Source organism: Elephas maximus, chromosome 4 (assembly GCF_024166365.1).
Source record: "Elephas maximus indicus isolate mEleMax1 chromosome 4, mEleMax1 primary haplotype, whole genome shotgun sequence".
Classification (NCBI taxonomy): Eukaryota; Metazoa; Chordata; class Mammalia; order Proboscidea; family Elephantidae; genus Elephas; species Elephas maximus.
Window position 1 is genome coordinate 86,434,614 of NC_064822.1, and position 21,814 is coordinate 86,456,427.

A 21,814-nucleotide genomic window follows, 5' to 3' on the forward strand; every position below is an offset into this window, starting at 1 on the left:
TATCCAGACTTTTTTCCATAATTGAGGAGGTTTGTTTTGAATATTATATGGACTGGAGTTGCTAGTAAAGTAGGATATATTTAATATAAAATAACTGGAATGAAATGTGTTTTATAAATTTTATTTGGAAATATAATGCATGTAATGTCTGACAATACTAGGTAGAATTCAGCCTTTCTTTGTGGTTATAAATGTTTGGGACTGTGACACTACAAGATACCAGAGGCACTTAAGACTCATCCAAAACAACAAATTACATTTAGTGTGGCATTCATACATTTTTTATGATGTGAAAATTAGTAACATTATCTGTATAATGAAGGACTTGAATTAAATTACCTCTAAAGTCTGTCTTGGTTCTAGGATGTTATATATCTGTAGGTATCACAACTCCCTATTAATCAGAAAACTCAATTCATTGAGATACATGGATTCTTCCCCTATATTTTGGCAGATGTAGAATTATGTGTTCTTAAGGGACATCCAGAAACAGGTCATATTTTGAGGACTTGAAGAATAAAATAGAATCATGAGACTTGTAGGCTAGAGGGTATATTGGAGTAGTGCTACTCAAAGTGTGGTCCGGGGACTGGGTTCCAGTCATGAACTGTTTGTTGCTATGCATAGGAGTTTGAAAGCAAGTGTTTAGTATCTTCATGGAAATCTGATATTGCCATAGCATCTAACTGCATGGTCAGTGTACTTATCTTGCTGAGAAGATAGACCAGCTCAGTGCTGTTGAACTTGAGCGGTGAGCTGAATGTGGCATAAGCTGTGTTCTAGTCACATACAGGAGGACCATGTGTCAGACTGCGACAGGAATTCAAAACAAAACAACAACTGGATCTTCACCAGATATAGTATAACAAATGTAAAAAAGCCAAAACAACAACAATTGGTTTCACCAAATATAGTGTGATGAAAATGTAAAAAACAACAAACAAAAAAAAAACCCAATAACTGGTTTTTCATCAAATATAGTATAAGAAGCACTTGTATAGGCAGTACCTGGGTTACAAATGAGATCCGCTCTTAAGTCTGTCGTTAAGTCAGATTTGTAGATAAGTGGGAACAGATGCATATTTAGCCCCAGTCAAATGTTTGTCTTAGTACGGATTTTACCTTTCTATGCAAATAAAGGAAACCCTGGGGGTGTAGTGGTTAAGTACTACAGCTGCTAACCAAAAAGGCAAGCAGTTCGAATCCACCAGCCGTTCCTTGGACCAGCCGTTCCTTGGAAGCCCTGTGCGGCAGTTCTACTCTGTCCTATAGGGTCACTATGAGTCAGAAATCCACCTGATGGCAACAGGTTTGGTTTATGCATATAAAACACTTAAGAAACACTTCCAAACCACACAGTGTTTTCATGAGCGTCACAAAGTAGTGCTTGCCATTTGTTATCACAAACCGTTATATTTATTTAACTCAAAATTTGAATATAATAGGCTTTATGGCAGCTCGTTCTTAAGTACAAGTTTTCTGTAAATCTGCTGTTGGTAACCAGGGGACTGTCTGTACTCCACAGGCCTAATTTTAATACAAGAAAATCTGTGTTCAGAAAGATGAAGTCACACAAATAGTACTAGAATTCAGGTCTAATGATTAATTATGTTGGATTCTCTTTCTAGCCTCACACAGAGCATTGTTTGTTGTAGAACCCGTCCTAAAGCCTCAAAATAGTGCATACATTTCAGTCCTTATGATATTAAAGTCCCTTTTTTTATAGGTAAATGGAGACTAAATAATAGTGCTTTTAAAATATTATTTCTTGTTGTAATATATGCTAACTGCCAATTCGATGGGTTTTCCTGTACAGATGAAAATTTTAAAAAGAAGCTGAAAGAAAAAAGTAAGGTTTTTGGTGTCTTTCCATCGGCCTTTACATTCATCAAAATTACTACTTTGACTGCTCTTTGCATGTGTTTTAAAACATTTCTTTCACCAAAGATGTAAAGTTGCTTCATCGATAAGCCCTCCATTTCTTTAGAGTATATAAAACAGAGGGTAAGCAAAGACACGGTAAAAACAAGGAGCGAAAGGTGATTATGCTGATTTTGTCTGTTTCAGCCCTTTTGTTCCACGGGATACAACAGGGCACTTAGAATGGTGGAGGTGAGAAAACATTTTCTCTGTGGTCCAGGAGGTACAGGGTCAGAGGAGAAGATAGTATTTATATTCTTATGAAAACCCACCGTTCTTAAGGTTTACCGTCATTAAAAGATCAGTGTGAACTTTGCTTTTGCTTTTCAATGTTTTAAACCCCACTGTTTGCTGAAGTCTACAATAGATGCTAAAAAGAGGTCCTGGTGGTGCAGTAGTTAAGCGCTCAGCTGCTAACCAGAAGGTCGGTGGTTCAAACCCACCAGTTGCTCCATGGAAGAAAGATGTGGCAGTCTGCTTCCATAAAGATTTACAGCCTTGGAAACCCCATGGAGCAGTTCTCCTCTGTCCTGTAGGGACCCTATGAGTTGGAAACGACTTGATGACAACAGGACCGTAGACACTTGCTTCTCTGAATATACCCTATACCGTTTTGCTGTTACAAAAGAGGTAATTTCCAGGCTGATTAATGAAGCCTGAATTATTTAATGCAACATGAAATAAATCCTTGATGAGATCCTGCCTCCAGACATGGAATCCTTCAGTCAAGGGAATGTACCTTAAAAAAGAGGTGAGGGGCAGTTCCTAAAAGATACACCTTAATTGAAAACGTCATGTCCGTGCTGAATGACGCACCAAATTATCTTATGTAGTATTTTTTTTTCCTCAGAAGCAAGCAACTTTAGCTGATTATTTGTGCTCAGTTTCAATTTTTAATTTGTGGTTTCATTTTGGGAGGACTCTCTTAATCTTTAAAATATTTGTTTTTTATTAAAGTAACATGCTTTCGTATTTGAATTTCAGAATTTACGGAAAATCACATTCAACTTTCTTTGGCTTTTAGGTTTTAAAGTCTGTTTTAAAATAGTGTTGGAAATGAAGTTTATAGATGAAGCAAAGTACTTATTATCCTTCTGTATGGAGACTGCCACCAACTTAGCATGACTACTCATGTAAATATCACATTCCATCAGACTTTACCATTGTGCCTCCATCTTGGTTACAGCTAAATGCCATTTTCTCTGCTTTTGTCATTATGTACACCGTTCATTGCTTTCATCCACTGCTTTATAGGCTTTTTTTTTCCTAAAAACTTCACGGTTTTGTTGTTATAGCACTCAAACTTCATCTTCAGTGTTCTCTTGAGGATGTTGTTGCTCAGAGAGAGGGTGGTTAACTCTCACATGCCCTCATTGTTTTCTTTCTGGAATTGCGACTGTTCAGGGGACATAGAAGGTGCTCATTTTTCAGATTTTACCTAGAAGAGAAAATGTGTGTTAAATGTGCTTCCCCTTTTTTAAACAAACGAACAAACAAAACAGGTTATTAACATCTTTACCTTAAAACATTTCAGTCTGAAGAGTAACTTTTTGTCATTGTCACACATGTTAGATGACTTCTGATTTGATGTTATGTTCTTTTCAGATATTGAAGTACAAAAAATGAAAAAAGCTATGGAGTCTTTGATGGCAGCAAATGAAGAAAAGGTATCAAATGAAATTCATTTGGATGTTTTGTAACACGATTTTGGTCATTCGAAGTATTTTCTTAAGATACCCCAATTTGAAAGAACATACCCAAAACACTGCTGATATTCTCCCTTCCTACCCCAATGTATATCCCTCAGTGGTGGCACTTGTGATTATAGCTGTGTGCACAGGAATGGGAACCAGCAGCACTGGCTCCACCTCTTACCTGAGAAACCTCCCCCTTCCCACCCATGAATTTAGAAAATGTTAAAGCCGTCAGATCAATTCTGAAATTCAGGTGACTAATGACAGAAAAGCTATCTTCCATAGTATCCTTTCTGTGTCACTGGAAATTCTGGGCTAACATATGAACTGTGAAAGAGATAGCCCATGACAACTTTAGCTTCATGATCATGTCGATTTTCTTCTCTATATAAATATTATTTCCTTCACACTCTTGGTGTCTTTTAAATCTGAGTTTGTCTCTGCTCTCCTGAGAGGTGAGATACTAGAAAACAGAAGCAGGGTACCATGACATTAAGAATGGGCCTAGGGTCTGGGGACCATGGTTTCAGGGGACATCTAGGTCAATAGGCATAATAAAATCTATTAAGAAAACATTCTGCATCCCACTTCGGTGAGTGGCGTCTGGGGCCTTAAATGCTAGCAAGCGGCTAAGATGCATCAATTGGCCTCAACCCACCTGGAGCAAAGGAGAATGAAGAATACCGAAGATACAAGGTAATGATGAGCCCAAGAGACAGAAATGGCCACATAAATCAGAGACTACATCAGTCTAAGACCAGAAGAACTAGATGGTGCCTGCCTACAACCGATGACTGCCCTAACAGGGAACGCAACAGAGAATCCCTAAGGGAGCAGTTGAGCAGTGGGATGCAGACCTCAGATTCTCTTAAAAAGACCAGACTTAATGGTCTGACTGAGACTAGAAGGACTCCTGAGGTCACAGCCCCCAGACCTTCTGTTAGCCCACGACTGGAACCATTCCCAAAGCCAACTCTTCAGACAGGGCTTGGACTGGACTATAAGATAGGCAATGATACTGGTGAGGAGTGAGCTTCTTGGCTCAAGTAGACACATGAGACTATTTGAGCAGCTCCTGTTTGGAGGGGAGGTGAGAAGGCCATGGGGACAGGAGCTTGCTGAATGAACACGGGGAATACAGGGTGGATAGAAGGAGTGTGCTGTCTCATTAGAAGGAGAGCAACCAGAAGTACATAGCAAGGTGTGTATAAATTTTTGTTTGAGAGACTGACTTGATTTGTAAACTTTCACTTAAAATACACACACACAGAAAAAAAGAATGGGCCTAGGTTTTGTTTTAACTATACTGGCCTGGTACCAGGTCTTCAGGATTCTTCTTCCCTGATTGGTTCTCCTCACCCATATCTGGTGTTCCATTCTACTAAGAGCAGTGTGTTACCCTGTACTAAGGCAGTATATTTCTTCATGGTTTACCTGACTAGGCAGCTTGTGGCCTCAGAACTGCTCTCTCCTTATGTCCTTTTAAGAATAGAACAAGGGTCATAGCAGTTTCATAGATACATCCAAACTCCCTCAGGGACCAAATTACTGGGCTGAGGACTGGGGACCATGGTATAACATAGTTTATAAAGGAAATGCTCTACCACCTACTTTGGTGAATAGCATCTGGGGTCTTAAACGCCTTTGAGCAGCCATCTAAGGTACTGTACTCGTTCCACCCTGTCTGGAGCAAGGGAGAATGAAGAAAACCAAAGACACAAAGGAAAGATTAGTCCAAAGGACTGATGGACCACAACTATCACAACCTTCGTTAGACTGAGTCCAGCACAACTGAATGGTGCCCAGCTACCACCACCAACTGCTTTGACGGGGATCACAATATAGGGTCTCAGCAGAGCTGAAGAAAAATGTAGAACAAAATTTTGACTCACACAAAAAAATCAGACTTACCGGTCTGACAGAGACTGTAGAAACCCTGAGAGTATGGTACCCTGACACCCTTTTAACTTTAGTACTGAAGACATTCCTGAGGTTCACCCATCAGCCAAAGATTAGACAGGCTCTTAAAACAAAACGAGACTAAATGGGCACACCAGCCCAGGGGCAAGGACGAGAAGGCAGGAGGGGACAGGAAAGCTGGTAACGGGGAACCCAGGGTTGAAAAGGGGAGAGCGTTGACATGTTGTAGGGTTGGCAACCAGTGTCACAAAACAATATGTGTATTAATTGTTTAATGAGAAACTAATAACTAATTTGCTCCATAAATCTTCATCTAAAGCACAATAATAAAAAAAAAAGAGCAAAGAGGCATTTTTCCAAGAAAACAGTAATTTCAAGGAAGTAAAAAAGAACAAAATGCCACAGAACTTTGGCTTGGTCTTTTTGTCTCATCATAAGTTTCTTTCTCCAGTTCTTGCCTAGCATGTCATTCTTGTATCTTTTTATTTATTTCTGCCTTTCATTCTCTTTAGTTATTCTTTATTCCATGGAAATAAACTCATTGTCTGTCTACCTCCATTCCCCACTCACACTTTATGCATAGATTTTTTTTTTTTTGCTAGCCTTTCCTGCATTTGGATTAAAAGAAAACTAATAATCAAGCTTCCACCATAGTTTTTCTTTTTTAAAGAAACACTGAAATTTATTGTGCTTTAATTTCTCTCCTCAAGTAGCACCAAGAGTGGCATGACTTCTTTGGGGCTTCCAGAAGGCTTCAAAAAGGAGCTACTGAGCAAATTCTGAGAAAGAATTTCCTGTTCATCAGGAAAATGAGGGCTTCTAGGCAAAGAGTCCATGAGCCAAAATGTATCTCAAAACCAAGGCTTAAAACAGCCCAGTCCATGCTGGGAAAGTGCTGGAGTGTGAGATTTAAGTGGTGGGGGCATGTGAGGCTAACAAAAGAGCCAGTCAGGTGGTAAACTAAAACCAAACCTGTTCCCGTCAAGTCGATTCCAAACTCAAAGCTACCCTATAGGACAGAGTAGAGCTGCCCCGTAAAGTTTCCAAGGAGCACCTGGTGGATTCGAACTGCTGACCTTTTTGTTAGTAGCCATAGCACTTACCCTCTACACTACCAGGGTTTCCAGTTAGATGGTAACCTGAAAAAAAACCTGTTGCCGTGGAGTCGATTCCGACTCATAGCGACCCTGTAGAATAGGGTAGAACTGCCCCATAGAGTTTCCAAGGAGCGCCTGGTGGATTCGAACTGCCGAGCTTGCAGTTAGCAGCTGAACTCTTAACCACTATGCCACCAGGGTTTCCAGTCAGACGATAGGAAACCTTATATGATAGGCTAATCATTTGAGGTCTTAACTTACAGTCCTTCAGCAGTGATAAATTGACATTTAGAAAGCTAACTCTAGTGGCAGAGTGGAGGCAAGAGTTACAGAGGGAGACAGAAGGCAGGTAGAATAATTAAGAGGCTATTAAAATAGTCTGAATTTCCATGGATGGCTTAAATGGTTTGAGGTCAATTATGAACCTAAAGGTTGGTGGTTCAAAACCACCCAGTGGCACCACAGAAGATAGGCCTGGTGATTTGCTTCTGTAAAGATTACAACCAAGAAAAACCCTGTGGAGCAGTTCTACCCTATAACGTATGGGGCCACCGTAAGTCGAAATCAACTTGACAGCAATAAGTTGGTTTTTTTTAATGGTGTAGGTGAGAAATGAAGAGGGCTTGAAATAAGGTGATGACAGTGAAGTAGCAAGGAGGAAAGAGATTTTAGAGAAATTTAGGAGTTGACAAGATTTAAAGGTCATTGTATTTGAGGAATGAGAGTAAGTTTATGGTTTGGGCAACTAGGTGAATGATGGTGCCCTTAAAGAATAAAGGAAATCAGATCAGAGGCTTAATTATTAGAGGAAATGATGAGCTTAATTTTAGATAAAGAGTTGAACATTATTATTCAGAAAATCTATACTTGTGAATTCACCTACGTACTAAAATTTATTTATAGCCCCCAAATCAGTACTTGCGGTCTATGCAGAATGATGAAAAATTTTAGTCATCCAACATGCGCGACGGAATCAACTCAATGGCAATGGATTTTTTTTTTTCTTTCTTTTTTAACATGCACGTTCCACCCTCTGGTCAAACAAGGTAACACTGTGACTTGTTTCAGTTCTCATACTACAAACAAGTATCTTTTTTTGCGATCTGTTTGTTGTTGTGTGCCATTGAGTTGATTATGACTCATAGCTACCCTGTAGGACAGAGAAGAGCTGCCCCATAAGGTTTTTTTTCAATCTTTACATGAGTACATTGCCAGGTCTTTTCGCCCATGGATCTGCTGACCTTCTGGTTAGCTGCAGAGTGCTTAACCATCATGCCACCAGGGCTTCTATGGTCTATTTAGTGCCATGTTTTTTTTGCATTTTTGTGCTTTTTTTATGGTGATTTCACTGTTTAAAATGGCCCCCAAGTATAGTGCTGAAGTGCCATCTCATCTAGTGTTTTTAAATACAAGAAAGCTATGATGTGCCTTACGGAGAAAATACTTGTGTTAGATAAGCTTCATTCAGGCGTAAGTAATAGTGATGTTGGCCATCAGTTCAATGTTAATGAATCAACAGTATGTACCTTTAAGCAGAAACACACATAAAACAAGATTATGTATTGATGAGTCAATGAAAGTGTCATGACCAGAGGCTCGCAGGAACCCTAGGAGCAATGGTTCAGTATTCACCAGTTCAGTGTTTGCAGTGGCTTAATAGGACATAACTACCACTAATAAGAATTGACAATATTCAATGTGATGTGCTTGTGAAACATTTAAAAGAAGATTTCTCATAGGAAGTTGGAAATTGAATCTAAATTTTAGGATTAATATAGAGTTGTAGCTTGGTGAGAACTAAGAGTTAATGAATCAGCTTTTGTCCAGGACCAACTACATTTATTATTTCTCATACTTCTGTGGGTTGGCTGGATGTTTTTTTACTTTTTTTGCCTGGGCAGGTTTGGCTGATCTCTGCAGTCAGCTGCCATCTCAGCTAGGGCTGAGTAGTTTAGGATTGTGTCACTCACATGTCTGGTGATTAACAGATGGGCCTAGGTTGGACTTGGTTGAGCTGATTCTTCTCTGCTCCACATGGTCTCTCATCCTCCGGTAGGTTACCCTAGGCTACTTCACATGATGGTCTCAGGGTTTCCTAGAGCAATAAGAGAGGGAAAGCCCCAGTGTGTAAATACTTTTCAAGCCTTTAGTTGAATTGTGTCTTTTGATATCTCATTGACGAAAGCAAGCCACATAGCCAAGCTCAGGCTCAGTGTGGGAAGATCTTGGTGTTTTTTGGCTCCTTGGTGATCTTCATGTGTGTTGACATCTCTCTTCCTCCATCTTTGCTTGCTCACTTGAATGTTTAATCTCTTTTATATCTCAAAAGAGATTGATTTAAGACACACCCTATGCCGTCTCATTAATATAATAATCTACCACAGTGGAGGACATTTAATGTCCTTTGAAGCGCTAACATTTAATGGCCCAGGTTGGGAAGATAGTAGGGGTTATAGAAGTAGATTATCTATCTATGTGGTCAAGGGATTAAGACATCAAAATAGAAGAAAGAGTAGAAATAGAAGTGAAAGAAGGAGTAAAGAGTGATGTCAGATAAGTGACATATAGAGGTCAAATGAGAAAAATAGTGAAAAGCATTCAGTGTTTTTCGTAAATAGGACATCACTGATAACTAATCAAAGCAACTTCATTGGAGCAGCGTTTTGAGAAGGAAAGAGTCAGATCGTGATTAATGACAGTGGCTAAAGACAACCTCTTGACTTCTAAGTGAAGTTAGAGAGGAGAGTAATTGAGGTTGGTTTTTTGTTTTGTATCTTATTACTTTGTTTTATTTTTGTTTTTTAAAGATGGCAGCTGAAGGATAGGAGCTCTAATTTTAGAGGTACTTTTTCCACATCTCTGATGTATGTAGGAAAAATATTCTAGATATTACCATTTTTACTAAAGGTTAGAATGAACTTTTTGAAAAATGTAGATAATTTGTGTCTACTTGTGCTTTGTGTCAAAATTACTTTCACTGTTTTAAAACCATATTATTAAAGATGACAATTTATTTTATTAATAGGATCGGAAAATAGAAGATCTTCGACAGTGCCTGAACAGTTACAAGAAAATGCAAGACACAGCCATACTGGCTCAAGGTAAAAAAGGTAGAGTGTAGCTCTAAAGGTGTTTCTGCCTCACTTGATTTTAAGTGGCTTTGAACTTATACATTTAGCCTCAGTTTCTCTATTGGACTGCATCACATGTCTCATATCAGGTAGCTCATTCATTCATTCAGCAATATTTATGGGACAACTGCTCAGTATGCAGGCTGATAAATGTTCGCTAGATTGATTGGTCAGGGAGAGCCACTCTAAGGAGTTGATTAGATAGCATTCCAGAGCAGGAGAGAACAATAGTATGTGCAAAGGGCCTATGGAGGAAAAAAGAACTTGGTGTGTTTAGGAAGTAAAAGAAGACCAGTGTGGCTGCAAGATAGTGAGCAGTGGGGAGGGTGAGAAGAGATAAGAAAGCAGGAGTGAGCAGGGCCAAGTCATGCAAGGATTTTTAGGCATGGTGAGGAGTTTGGCTCTTGTTCTAAGCACAGAGGCTTTAACAGGTCAGTGATGTGATCTATGTAGCAAACGGACAATGGAGGAGGGTCACAGTATTGGAAGCAGGGAAAACAGCAATGAGACTGGCAGTATTCCAAGTGAAAAAATATGGTGATACTGATTGGAAAGATATTTTGGTGATAGAATCAACATGATGATTGGTGATGAGTTTGATGAGTGAAGAGGAAGGAATCAAGGAAAACAGACATTTATGACTAAAGCAACTGGGTGGATGACGGTCCATTTATACATGACGGGGATGGATAAGGGGGATTAACTCCAGCTTTGGACATGTGAAGTTCAAAACACCTGTGAGACATCTATGTAAAGAAGATATCTACGTAAAGATAGTTGTTGCATTTTGTTGTATTTATTATTCTTTTATCTGCTGATGGGCCTGTAGTCCATCCACAAATGTAGAAAAGTTTTGAGGGTCATTCAAAACAAACTAACATGTTAAGAACTTTGAAAGCGCTCTTGTCTATTAGCAATGCACCAATGGGCTTATTTGCTGTAAGAGTGTCTTAGTTATTTATTGCTGCTGTAACAGAAATAGCACAAACGGGTGGCTTTAACAAACAGAAATTTATATTCTCACAGTTGAGGAGACAAGAAGTCCAAATTCAGGGTGTGGCTCTAGGGGAAGGTGTTATGTCTTTGTTAGCTCTGGGGACACGTCATTGCCTCTTTTCAGCATTTGCAGGCCTGCGTCCCTTGGCTCTTTGGTGATCCTCAGGTGTCTTGGCATCTCTCTTCCCTCATCTCCGCTTGCTCCTTTGCTTGTTTCATCTCTTTTATATCTCAAAAGAGATTGACTTAAGACACACCCAACTGATACTGTCTCATTAATATAACAAAAAAACCCCATTACCAATGGGATAATAACCACAGGTATTTTATAGGGGTTAGGATTTACAACACATATTTTGGAGGAACATAATTCAATCCATAACAAAGGGTAATCACTGGAAATCTTTTGGAAGGTATCTGTGAAATACCGAAGTTTTGAAATTTTAATTTTATGAGTGTTTTGGTCATCTAAAAGAAAGAATTGGTCATCTAGTGCTGTTATAACAGAAGTACCACAAGTGGACGTCTTTAAGAAACAGAAATTTATTCTCTCACAATTCAGGGCGTCAGCTCCAGGGGAAGGCTTTCTCTCTCTGTCAGCTCTGGAGGAAGGTCCTTGTCATTAGTGTTCCTCTGGCCTAGAAGCTTCTCAGCATAGGAACCTCAGGTCCAAAGGATGCCCTCTGCTCCCAGGGCTGCTTTCTTGGTGGTATGAGGTCCGCCACTCTCTGCTCAATTACCTTTCCTTTTATCTCTTGTAAGATAAAAGGTGATGGAGGCCACACCCCAGGGAAACTCCCTTTATATTGCATCAGGGATGTGGCCTGAGTAAGGGTGTTACATCCCACCCTGATCCTCTTTAACGTAATTTAATCTTGCCTCATTAACCACAGACAGAGATTAGGATTTACAAGAAAGAGGAAAATTACATCAATCACAAAATGGAGGACAACCACACAATACTAGGAAACATGGCCTAACCAAGTTGACACATTTTGGGGGGACACAGTTCAATCCATGACAATGAGTTCACAAAGAAAGAAACAGGACCTGCTTTGGACCAGGATTTTTTAAAAAACTGGTACTAGGATTTTTTTAAAAAACTGGTACTTCGTCTTTTCTTTCACAGGGCCTGGCATATATTAAAACTATAAATACCTGAATGAGTGAGTGAACGTTTAATTAGAGTAATTTATAGCAATTCTCATTACTCATCATTCATCATTTAGAAACATTCATAAAATAGAGAAGAGTAAAAATCGCTCATAATTCCAGTGACCATGATTGCTATTGGCAGTTTTTGTGAATTCTTTGTAGCCTTTTCTTTCTCTGCATTTAAATGTGTAGATTTAAAAAATGTAGTTTTTAATCACTGTCATAAACCATTGAAAGTTATGTCCTATTCCCATGAAGAGTTATGTAGTGATTCTTTATATTTATTTAATCATTATATAATTTTATAAAACTTAAATTCTAATAAAACCTAAATTAAGAAGCTTTGTTTTAGTTAAGATCTTGAAACAATTACATAATTTGCCGTTGAGTATTATTCAGAGATTAGCGTTTCAAGCAAATGCTTTCTATTTTTAAAAAAAGCGTATCCGGCACTGTCTTGTCCAGCGCTTGATTCTTTTCATTTCTAGGAATGTAACAAAGTTCCCACAGTTGCTGCTTTGCTGGATATTTGGTTGATTTTCTCTGTTGCACTGTTCTTTCTGCTTTAAAATGGCATAAAGGGATCTCCTTGAGGGATAAAAAGGTTGTCTACCTTTTTTTTTCTTTTCCTTTTTTTCTTTTTGTGTCTTTTGAAGAGCATAGAAGTGATGAGCATTGAATTGTTTGAATGGTGACTTCTCTTGTTATTCAGAATCAGTTTGTTACACCACAAACACTCTTTACCTTGGTTATTTCAAAACTAAAATTCATAAAGGCCTCAGTTTTGGAACAAAATAGCAGGAGAGTTGTTGGACTAAATTAATTTCTAATTTTCTTTCAATCCAGTGAGTCAGTGATTTTATCAAATATGATTTCCTCTATTAACACCACCACTGGTATTCAACATGGCCAAGAGCTCCTGGGCATCTGGTCCTCCCAGATTAAGATGTTGCTTCCTAGGTCCTATGTCGTGTGCTTTTCAAGTGATGCTAGAAAAAGATGACACTCAGATTTTTTATTATTATTATTTTTATTGTGCCTTAAGTGAAAGTTTACAAATCAAGTCAGCCTCTCATACAAAACCTTATATACACCTTGCTATATACTCCTAGTTACTGTCCCCCTAATGAGACAGCACGCTCCTCTCCAACCTCTGTTTCTGTGTCCATTCGGCCAGCTTCTGTCCCCTCTGCCCTCTCATCTCCCCTCTAGACAGGAGCTGCACCCATAGTCTCATGCATCTGCTTGATCCAGGAAGCCCACTGCTTACTAGTATCATTTTCTGTCTTATAGTCCAGTCCAATCCCTGTCTGAAGAGTTGGCTTTGGGAATGGTTCCTGTCTTGGGCTAACAGAAGGTCTAGGAACCATGACCTCTGGGGTCCTTCTAGTCTCAGTCAGACCATTAAGTCTGGTCTTTTTACAAGAATTTGAGGTCTGCATCCCACTGCTGTCCTGCTGCCTCAGGGGTTCTCTGTTGTGCTCCCTGTCATGGTAGGACATCTAGATTTTTACGATCAGAAAAATGTTTACATTCAACATAATTGGGATTCTTATCTTCCTCTGAAAGTGAAATATAAATGAAAAGCTGCTGTTGTTCTCTTTTTGCTTTGTCTTTTTCTAGGCAAAGATGGTGAATATGAAGATCTGCCCAATTCTAGTTCCATCTCCACTTTGTTGGATGCTCAGAGCTTTAGTGATCTGGAGAAAAGCCCATCACCTACTCCAGTAATGGGATCTCCTAGTCATGGCCCATTTAATGCAAGTGTTCCAGAAGAGGTATTCACAGACTTTTAATATTTTCTTCATATTGATGACATTCTGTCATTCAGAGTTAAAGCAGTGTTGATAACATGAAAGAAAGAGTTCTTTTTGCAGTTTGACTACTGATTTGGTTTGTTTTGGCGATTCACGTGTCCAACAGGTCTTTATTTGAAATGTGTGGGGTTTTTTTTTCCCCTCTCTTTTATAAATGCCTTGGACAGTATCCAAATTGCTTATGTAATTTAGGAAAAACATCTGAATCCTTTGAAGATAGATGCCATCTTAAATATGAGATTACAATTTTCTTTTTTTTTAAGCAAGGAGTAGAAACAGTGGGGGTAAAGTGAGGTTTTTGAATAAGTTGGTTTGATCACTCTGATGGTGACTCTGAATTTTCTTTAGACTTGGAAAAAGCAACTGGAGAGAAATAAACAACTTATCTGTTTTACGTTTCCAGAAAATTGGCACCAAAATCTGTTTCAGTTATCTATTGCGTTCTACCCCAAAATTTTGTGGCTTGAATAACATTTATTTTGCTGATAAATCTGTAATTTGGGCAGAGCACAGCAGGAACATGTTTCTGCCCCACTTGACATTAGCTGGTGTGGCACGAAGGCTGCGGGGTTGAGTCACCTGAAGGCTGTTCACGTGTATATCTGCTGGTTGATGCTGGCTGTTGACTGGGACCTCAGCTGGGGCCCTGTCTGGAAAAACTACATGTGACTGCTTGGCTTCTTTACACTATGGTGGCTCAGTCCTAAGGACATATCCCAAGAGGACCAGGCGAAATTGCTTCACCTTTTATGAATTTTCTCAGAAGCCGCGTAGCATGTCTTTCACTGTAGTCACAGGTGCAGATTCAAGGAGAGGGAGCATAGACCTTGTTTCTTGTGGATGAGTGACAACGTTGCATTTTAAGACATAGGGTGGGATATATTGTCGTAGCTATATTTGGAAAATAGAACCTGCCACTTTACCCTCTGTCCACAACAATTTATATCTCTTTCCCAGGAAAAAATACATTCACCCGTTTCCAAAGGCTCATATGTCTCATCCCATTTAGGCATCAGCATCCCATGATCTTGTCATCCAGATCAGGTCAAGATGTAGGGAAAGCTCCCCAGGTACATTTCCTTGGGTATGGCTTCTAAAGTACAATTCCTTTTGATTTGAAGATTGGAAACATAAAGAACAAGCTATCTCTCCCCTGTACACACAACAAACCGGGGTGGAATAGGCGTAGGGTAACTGTTATAGACACTCCCATTAAAAAGAGGGAAAATGGAAGACATATAGCTGTCACTGGTCCATACCAATTCTGAAATCCAGCCCGGAACATGTTGCAATTTCTTTATTAGGGTCCAGTCCTCTGGGCTGTTATTTCTTCCCTCTAAGTCCTTCCTTTTCCATAAAAAGTAGCCTGTTTGCAGTTGAGTAGTTTTCTCTGCCTGCTTTGTGCTTATAGAAGTTTAAGGACCCAAAAGCTTCTTTTCACTTTGTACTATCTCTATCCCTTTCAGTCTAATTTGGTATAATTCTTTAAAAAAAACTCCTGGGATTTTTTTATGAATTAACTTGTAATTCACTGCCTTAGATAAAAGCGTATTTACAAACATCTTTAAAATAAGCCTTTCCCTACCTTAGATTTTCTATAACACCACTGTGGAACATGCCCTTAAGATTTTTAGAGTCTTTGATCTGTTCAAAATATTCAATGAGACACCATCACCTTAAATCTTCCTGAGATTATTAACAAAGGATTTTATAGCTACACCCTTGGCTTCATCTTAAGATCATGTTTTCTTGACAGAACCTGTGTTTGATCTTTGTTCAGAAGCCATTTCTTAATTTTAGTATAATTTGCAATCTGGAAAATCTAGGAATAGGACTAGAATCTAGGAATAAAACTTTTTTTTTTTTAACAAAATGGTTTTAAAAGCTCTTTTATATTTAACAATTCCTTCATTGGTCATCCCCCCTTTCACATTTTACTGCAGGGAGCAAGAAGAAACTAAGCAACTTCTTTACTTTTTATATCTGCTGCAGATAATTATATAAGGAGAGAATGAATTCAAGGAGAAAACAACTTTTCTCCCTTAAATGTAGAAAAGTGCTAAAATATGCAGTTAATCAAGGAATTAATTGAGGCATAAGAAACATTTTAGAAGGAAAAAAATTCTCTAATTGTTAAATATGCATTTTCACTGAAGGGAAAATAATATTTGACAGCTAATGAATGTGCTGTGTGTACAGAGAAGGGCTGCTGTTACATTTAAGATGCACCCAGATAACTTCATATCCTTTTAAAAAAGTCTTTGCTATGTGCATTATAGTTTAATGATGGGTATTTAGTTTGGAACAAGAATTATTTGGTGAGGATTGGGAAATTATTTCTAAAGAAGAGCCAGAAGGGAGATTTGAGGTTTGAGTTAAAGACTTGGAAATTTGTGACAAGATCAAAAAAATGGGTCTGCTAGTGTGGCTGGTTTTTTTCCCCCTGATTAAGAACCCAAGGAGATATGTCAATTTCAGGAAACGGGCATGATGGCTATATAAATTGCACAGGATTAATCATAAAGATTCAAACTGAAAAAAGCTGATGGTGATTTAGTCTCCTGTTTTACGGTAACATGACCTACACTTTATAGCCTTTCATGGTGTTCAATGATGTAACCACTACTCAGTCACTGAAACAGAAATCACAATACTGAGTTGTTAGGATTTACTATTAACTTAAAAAAAAAAGAAAAATTGCTGAGGAGTCGGTGCCAACTCATAGCAACCCTACAGGACAGAATAGAAGTGCCCGTTGTTAACTTGTAACTTACTTAGTGGTATTTATTGCCTTAGTCACAGTATTCAGTGTGTTTATTCAGAACCAAGCTCAAAAATTACCTTCCTCCAAAATGTTTTCTCTGATTAACACTTCTATGTAGAAATTTATATTCTGAAATTGATTTATGAATATAATAAAGTTATGAATACAGGTGTATGAAATTTTATTGATAGATATTTTTAATTGTCTTATTTTTTGTTACTTTGTGGCTTGCGTTTTCTTTGATCGATGTTTTGACTTTTTGTACTTATATATTACAGTTCCACACCAGCATCTTACAAGTTTCGATCTCTTCATTGCTGCCAGCATCTAAAGCCTTGGAAACTTCTGAAAAAGCAAAATTGCCTCCTAAACTAGAGACTTCATTTGAAGAGAAGTATGTCATTTTTGACCTAACATTGGAAAATACATGCTCAAAACAGCAGACTAACCAAAAACAAAGGGTGCACTGCGTTTACTTACAGATTCAGTTTATACCCAGAGGAGCAATAAACAGCAAGACATGTATCAGGGGGACTGTATTCAATTACAAATTATTAAAATAAAAGGTGTGAAGCAGAAAGTAACAGGGGATGAGGCTGGGGAGTTGGAGTGGTCAGGTTAGAGAAGGATTTTAAGGAACTTGGATTTTATATCCTAGGTATCCATCAAAGGGTCGTAAGCAGGTTAGTAATAGTCCGGTGGAAGATGGCTGTGAAGGAGACAGGACAGAGCTATGGAATTTCCTTCTTAGGCAAATAGAAGTTTCCTGTCAGTGTATTCCCAAATTGATTGCCTAATCTTACATTTAGGTCAAGCAAAACAAAATATCAAAAAAAGAGAATTAGCTTGCCTTGTACAATTTTTGTTCTTAACAACTGTAAAAATAGCATAGAGGGCATGTCTGACCCCTCTAACTTCACAAGGGGGAAGGAGAATCAAGATCAATAGCCAAGACTGATTCCTATGAGGCAGAGGTCAGATATGCCTCCCCTCACCTCCATCTTTACCAACTCTGACACCAACTGTCTCTCCCACAGCAGTCTCTACTTCTCTGCTGGGTTCTATAATTCATTGCAGTGATCACACACAACTCACAGACGATACTCATGATTATGGGGTTTTTTAGGGAAGTAACAGGTTACAATTCAGATTGAGGAGCACTCAGGATATAGTTCTTCTGCGAGGACAGCCTCTTTTCAGCCACCCTCGCAGGCATGCCTCTCCCTGTCCGTGGACCTCTGCCCTGCTCAGGGAAGTGTTGAAAAGCTCTTTTAGCTCTGCGGCTGAGTGCCCGGAGGCACCCCACTCCACCAGTAAGCCTTGGCCAGAAGGTGCTCACCTCTAGCTCCGTGGGTCAGCAAATCTAGCTCCACCAAGTGCCTAGAGGCACCCTACTCCCCAGCAAGCCTCTTGCCCAAAGACACTTGGCATTTTCGATCTGTGAGCCAGGACCCACCACATTGTCTTCTGCTGGTCTCTCCTACCACTGTTTCTCTGCCACCATTTCTCACTGTCTTCAGTGTTAAAGCTCCCTCTCTTTCTGGTTCTAGGAGCTTCTCAGTGCAGGCATCCTGGGTCCAACAGACATGCTCCGCTCTTGACCCTCTTTCCTTGGTAGTGCTGGGATCCTCTCCTTCCCGCCTCTGGGATGGCTCGTTTTAAGCCCAGCAGGATGGCAAAAGTGACCAGTCCCCTTGAAGGACCCCAGTTACCCTAGTTGCACAGTCCCAGTCACTTCAGTGGGAATTAGAAGACACACAAAAGCAATCTATTGTACTATAATGGTTCTTTTCACGCAGGATATATGTGGACTTTTATTCATGTAATTCATATATATATATATTTTTTTACATTTTAGTGATGGAAAAATAATCCCTGGCACTGCTGTTGAACCCCAACTGTGTGACAGTTCTTTGTAAGTTATATTTTATTGAATGTGAAAAATGTGATTTGGAGTTGAGAGGAGGTCTCAGTTATACTAACAATCCACTAGCCAGTATTAATAGTGAATGACTTTGAGGCCTGAGTAAATTAATACAGCTTTAATGATTGGGTGGGGGCAGGGGTGAGGGTGGGAGGGAGTTGGGAATTTACAAAGAAATAAAACCATTTGCCATCTAGTGAACTCCAACTCATGGCAACCCCATGTGTGTCAGAGTAGAACTCTGCTCCGTAAAGTATTTAATAGCTGATTTTTCAGAAGGAGATCACCAGGCCTCTCTTCCAAGGTACTTCTGGGTAGACTCAAACCTCCAACCTTTTGGTTAGCAGCTGAGCATGTTAACCATTTGCACCACCCAGGGCCTCCACTATAAGGCAGTACTTGCTTAGTTATCATTATTCCATGCCAAGCTTTAGCCTTCCTTCATTGGTTTTTCTTTGAAGCCCAGTGCTTTTTATGTAATTTTTATACTGACTTATATTTTGCATCTAGTAGAAAAGAATTACAGAATATGATGTGATGACTGGAAAGACTGAAATATATTTTTGCATTTTCAATTTAATAAACTGACCTAATGTCTATGTTTATCTAAGTTAAAGTCTGGATGCAATTAGGAAGATCTATCTTCAGAGCAGTACTCAAAAGATGGGATCTTTTCTTTTCTCATCATTATCTTTTACTTTATTTGGTGGCTGACTACTTTTAACAACTTACATATGCATAAATACATGAGAAATGCCTTTAAAAAGTCTGTGCCTGTATTTCTTTTTTTTATTTCATAGACCAAAGATATTAGTTTCCTTTTCCTCTCTCTCTCAGCTAATCACACATTCCTGCCTTCAGTTTTGTAGTAACACTAGCTCTGTATAACTGAATGCTAATTACATGAAAGAGAAGGTCTCCAGGTATTTACAGCCTCACTTTGCCTTCACCAGGATAACAAATGAGTTATTACGGGCAGCAACAGAGATTCCTCTAATATGCTTTGATAAGAATTATGAAATGAATTGCTTTGCCAGACTCAGAAAATTGATTCCTTTGTGAATTGAAAAAACTCTTGATTTTTATTCTAATTAGAAGGATTAGATACAAATAATCCGTATTATAAAGTTTCTTGTATAAATGTGTGCGTACTTAGGATGCATTGATAGTCTGTGGAAAACACTGGTCTGTTTTCAAATACTGACATCCCAGAGAGAGTCCTAAGTATTTGTCCAACTATTCTCACATGTGCAGGGCATTTAAAGTTATTGGCAGGACAGTTAACCACCCCTGCTTTTAAAAAGAACTAGATGGTATAATTTAGTTAAGCACGCAACTGACTGAATCCAGATTTTCTTTTATTTCCAGGATTCAACCCACACACAATTTTAGTTTCTTTTCAACATATGCTACTTAGAAATGGTGGCACCAGAGTCACTTTTTATTAATCCCAATTATTATTATTGTTATTTTTAGAACTTCAAGTCTACAAAAGTCCAGCAGCCTGGGCAATCTAAAGAAGGAGACATCAGATGGGGTTGGTTCTATGCTTTTTGTGTCTGTTACTCTGAAAAGAAAATATTTACAGGCCTTCATCTTTTCCCAGTTTGCAAATAAAACTGTTAAGAAGAATTTGTGGTTTCTCTAACAAAATTATTAGATTCCGTAGTTAATGGTAAATATTAAAAAGAATGAATATGATGGGTAAATATAAATATAGAAGGGTAAAACCAAAAGTGGAGACTTTAATAACATAGCAGAAAAGAAATGAAACTGGAATTTTATAGTTTAGAAGCAGATGTAAATTTTTTTTAATTTATGGACTTGTGTGTGACACATTTTGAATATATGAAGGATTCCTGCAACCTTAAATATTATTATTGTTGTTTTGAACAGGAAAAAGAGTCTATTCAGAAGCCATCAGAGGTAATCTTTATTACAATGTAATAATGTTTTAGACTTTTAATATGGGTAGATAGCTTAAGTATCTTCAGTAAAGCTTAAAAAAAAAAAAAAAATCTCTCAATCACACTATTTATGTTCTTAATACCCACAACTGGCCTTCCTTGGTGGTGGTTAGTTGCCACCAAGTCAGCTGTAACTCATGGTGACCTTACATAAAACAGAACAAAATGTTTCCTGGTCTTGTGCCACCTTCATGGTCATTGGAATGCTTGAGTCCATTGCTGTGATCACTGTGTATTTTGAGTACCTCTTAACCTAGGGGGCTTATCTTCCACCACTGTATTGGACAGTAGTCTGCTGTGATCCATAAGGCTTTTATTGACTGATTTTCAGAAGTAGATAGCCTAGTTCGTCTTATCCTCTGGAAACTCTGCTGAAACCGTTCTGACATGGGTGACCCTGCTGGTGTTTGAAATACTGGTGGCATAGCTTTTAGCAACATGGCAAGACATGAGCCACTACAGTATGGCAAACTGGCAGACAGGTGGCATGGGACCTTGCTTAGCCTTCAAAAAAAAAAAAAACCTTCTTAGATTACGAGCAGTTTATTTTATACAACCCCTGTCCATTAAAGTGAACATTTTGGTATTTTTAAGCCATCATCAACAGGTGTTCTCATTCTTCTCTACCCTAATTTTGTATTGTTAGCCTTGTAAAGTTTATAGTTGGTAGACAGGCCACTTCCAGATATGATCTCTGGACTATTGGCGCCTAGTGCCTAAGTCATAATGCGGCTATAACTGGCAAAGCACTGTCAGCGGCCACAGCTGTAAGTGAAACCATCCTCTGTTCACTTTGTCTTGCCAGTTCCGTACATGGTTAAATGATTTTGACGTCAGGGTTTAGGCATAGATAATAGAACCACTAAATTGTGGTGTATATAAACTTTTAGTTCCTATGACAGTAGATATACAGAGTAAAATAGCCACCTTAAAAGCCTGTATCCCTTGGCCTTTCTTTACACCTCCGCCCAAAAGAAACAGAGAGCAAGAAGTATTAGAGAAATGAGAACATACAAACAAAAGGAGCTTTGTGTCATACTAAAACAATACAACACAGAATGTTACTATAATTGCCAATTCTGAGTAACTGAAAAGCTCAAAATAGGCAGCATTTGAAGCATGCTTTAATCACAATTGAACTTCTTGATAAAGACCTGGAAATGCTGCAGAGATCTAAAGTGACTTCTGAAGCAACAAAGAAAAATTTAACTATACATAGTTAAGTTTTAACGTTAAGGGTTTGTTTGAATGTATCACAGTCTTTGGAAATTGGCGACCCATGGTTGGTTACTTGCGGGCAAGATACGAATATATCCCAGAATCTATATATATATAAAAAAGAAACAAAAGCTATTTTAAATAGTTACTGATTTTGCCTTCATTATATTATATTAAGCTTCTATTACTGTATATACTTTATAAGGAATGT

General features: G+C 38.6%; 1 protein-coding gene across 11 annotated transcripts in view; it reads left to right on the forward strand.

Annotated features, from left to right (window-relative positions):
* PPFIBP1 (PPFIA binding protein 1) overlaps nt 1–21,814 on the forward strand; it is a 210,613-nt gene that overhangs the window by 170,134 nt on the left and 18,665 nt on the right. For 6 of the 11 annotated variants that reach the window (XM_049882696.1, XM_049882697.1, XM_049882698.1 and 3 more), the window contains 8 exons: nt 1,817–1,849; nt 3,526–3,587; nt 9,657–9,741; nt 13,537–13,691; nt 16,773–16,888; nt 18,353–18,409; nt 19,895–19,955; nt 20,315–20,344. In XM_049882696.1, coding sequence (XP_049738653.1) covers nt 1,817–1,849; nt 3,526–3,587; nt 9,657–9,741; nt 13,537–13,691; nt 16,773–16,888; nt 18,353–18,409; nt 19,895–19,955; nt 20,315–20,344 — 599 coding nt within the window. The remainder of the gene's footprint in view (nt 1–1,816; nt 1,850–3,525; nt 3,588–9,656; nt 9,742–13,536; nt 13,692–16,772; nt 16,889–18,352; nt 18,410–19,894; nt 19,956–20,314; nt 20,345–21,814) is intronic. The other 5 variants (XM_049882693.1, XM_049882704.1, XM_049882703.1 and 2 more) reach the window with 3 other exon arrangements.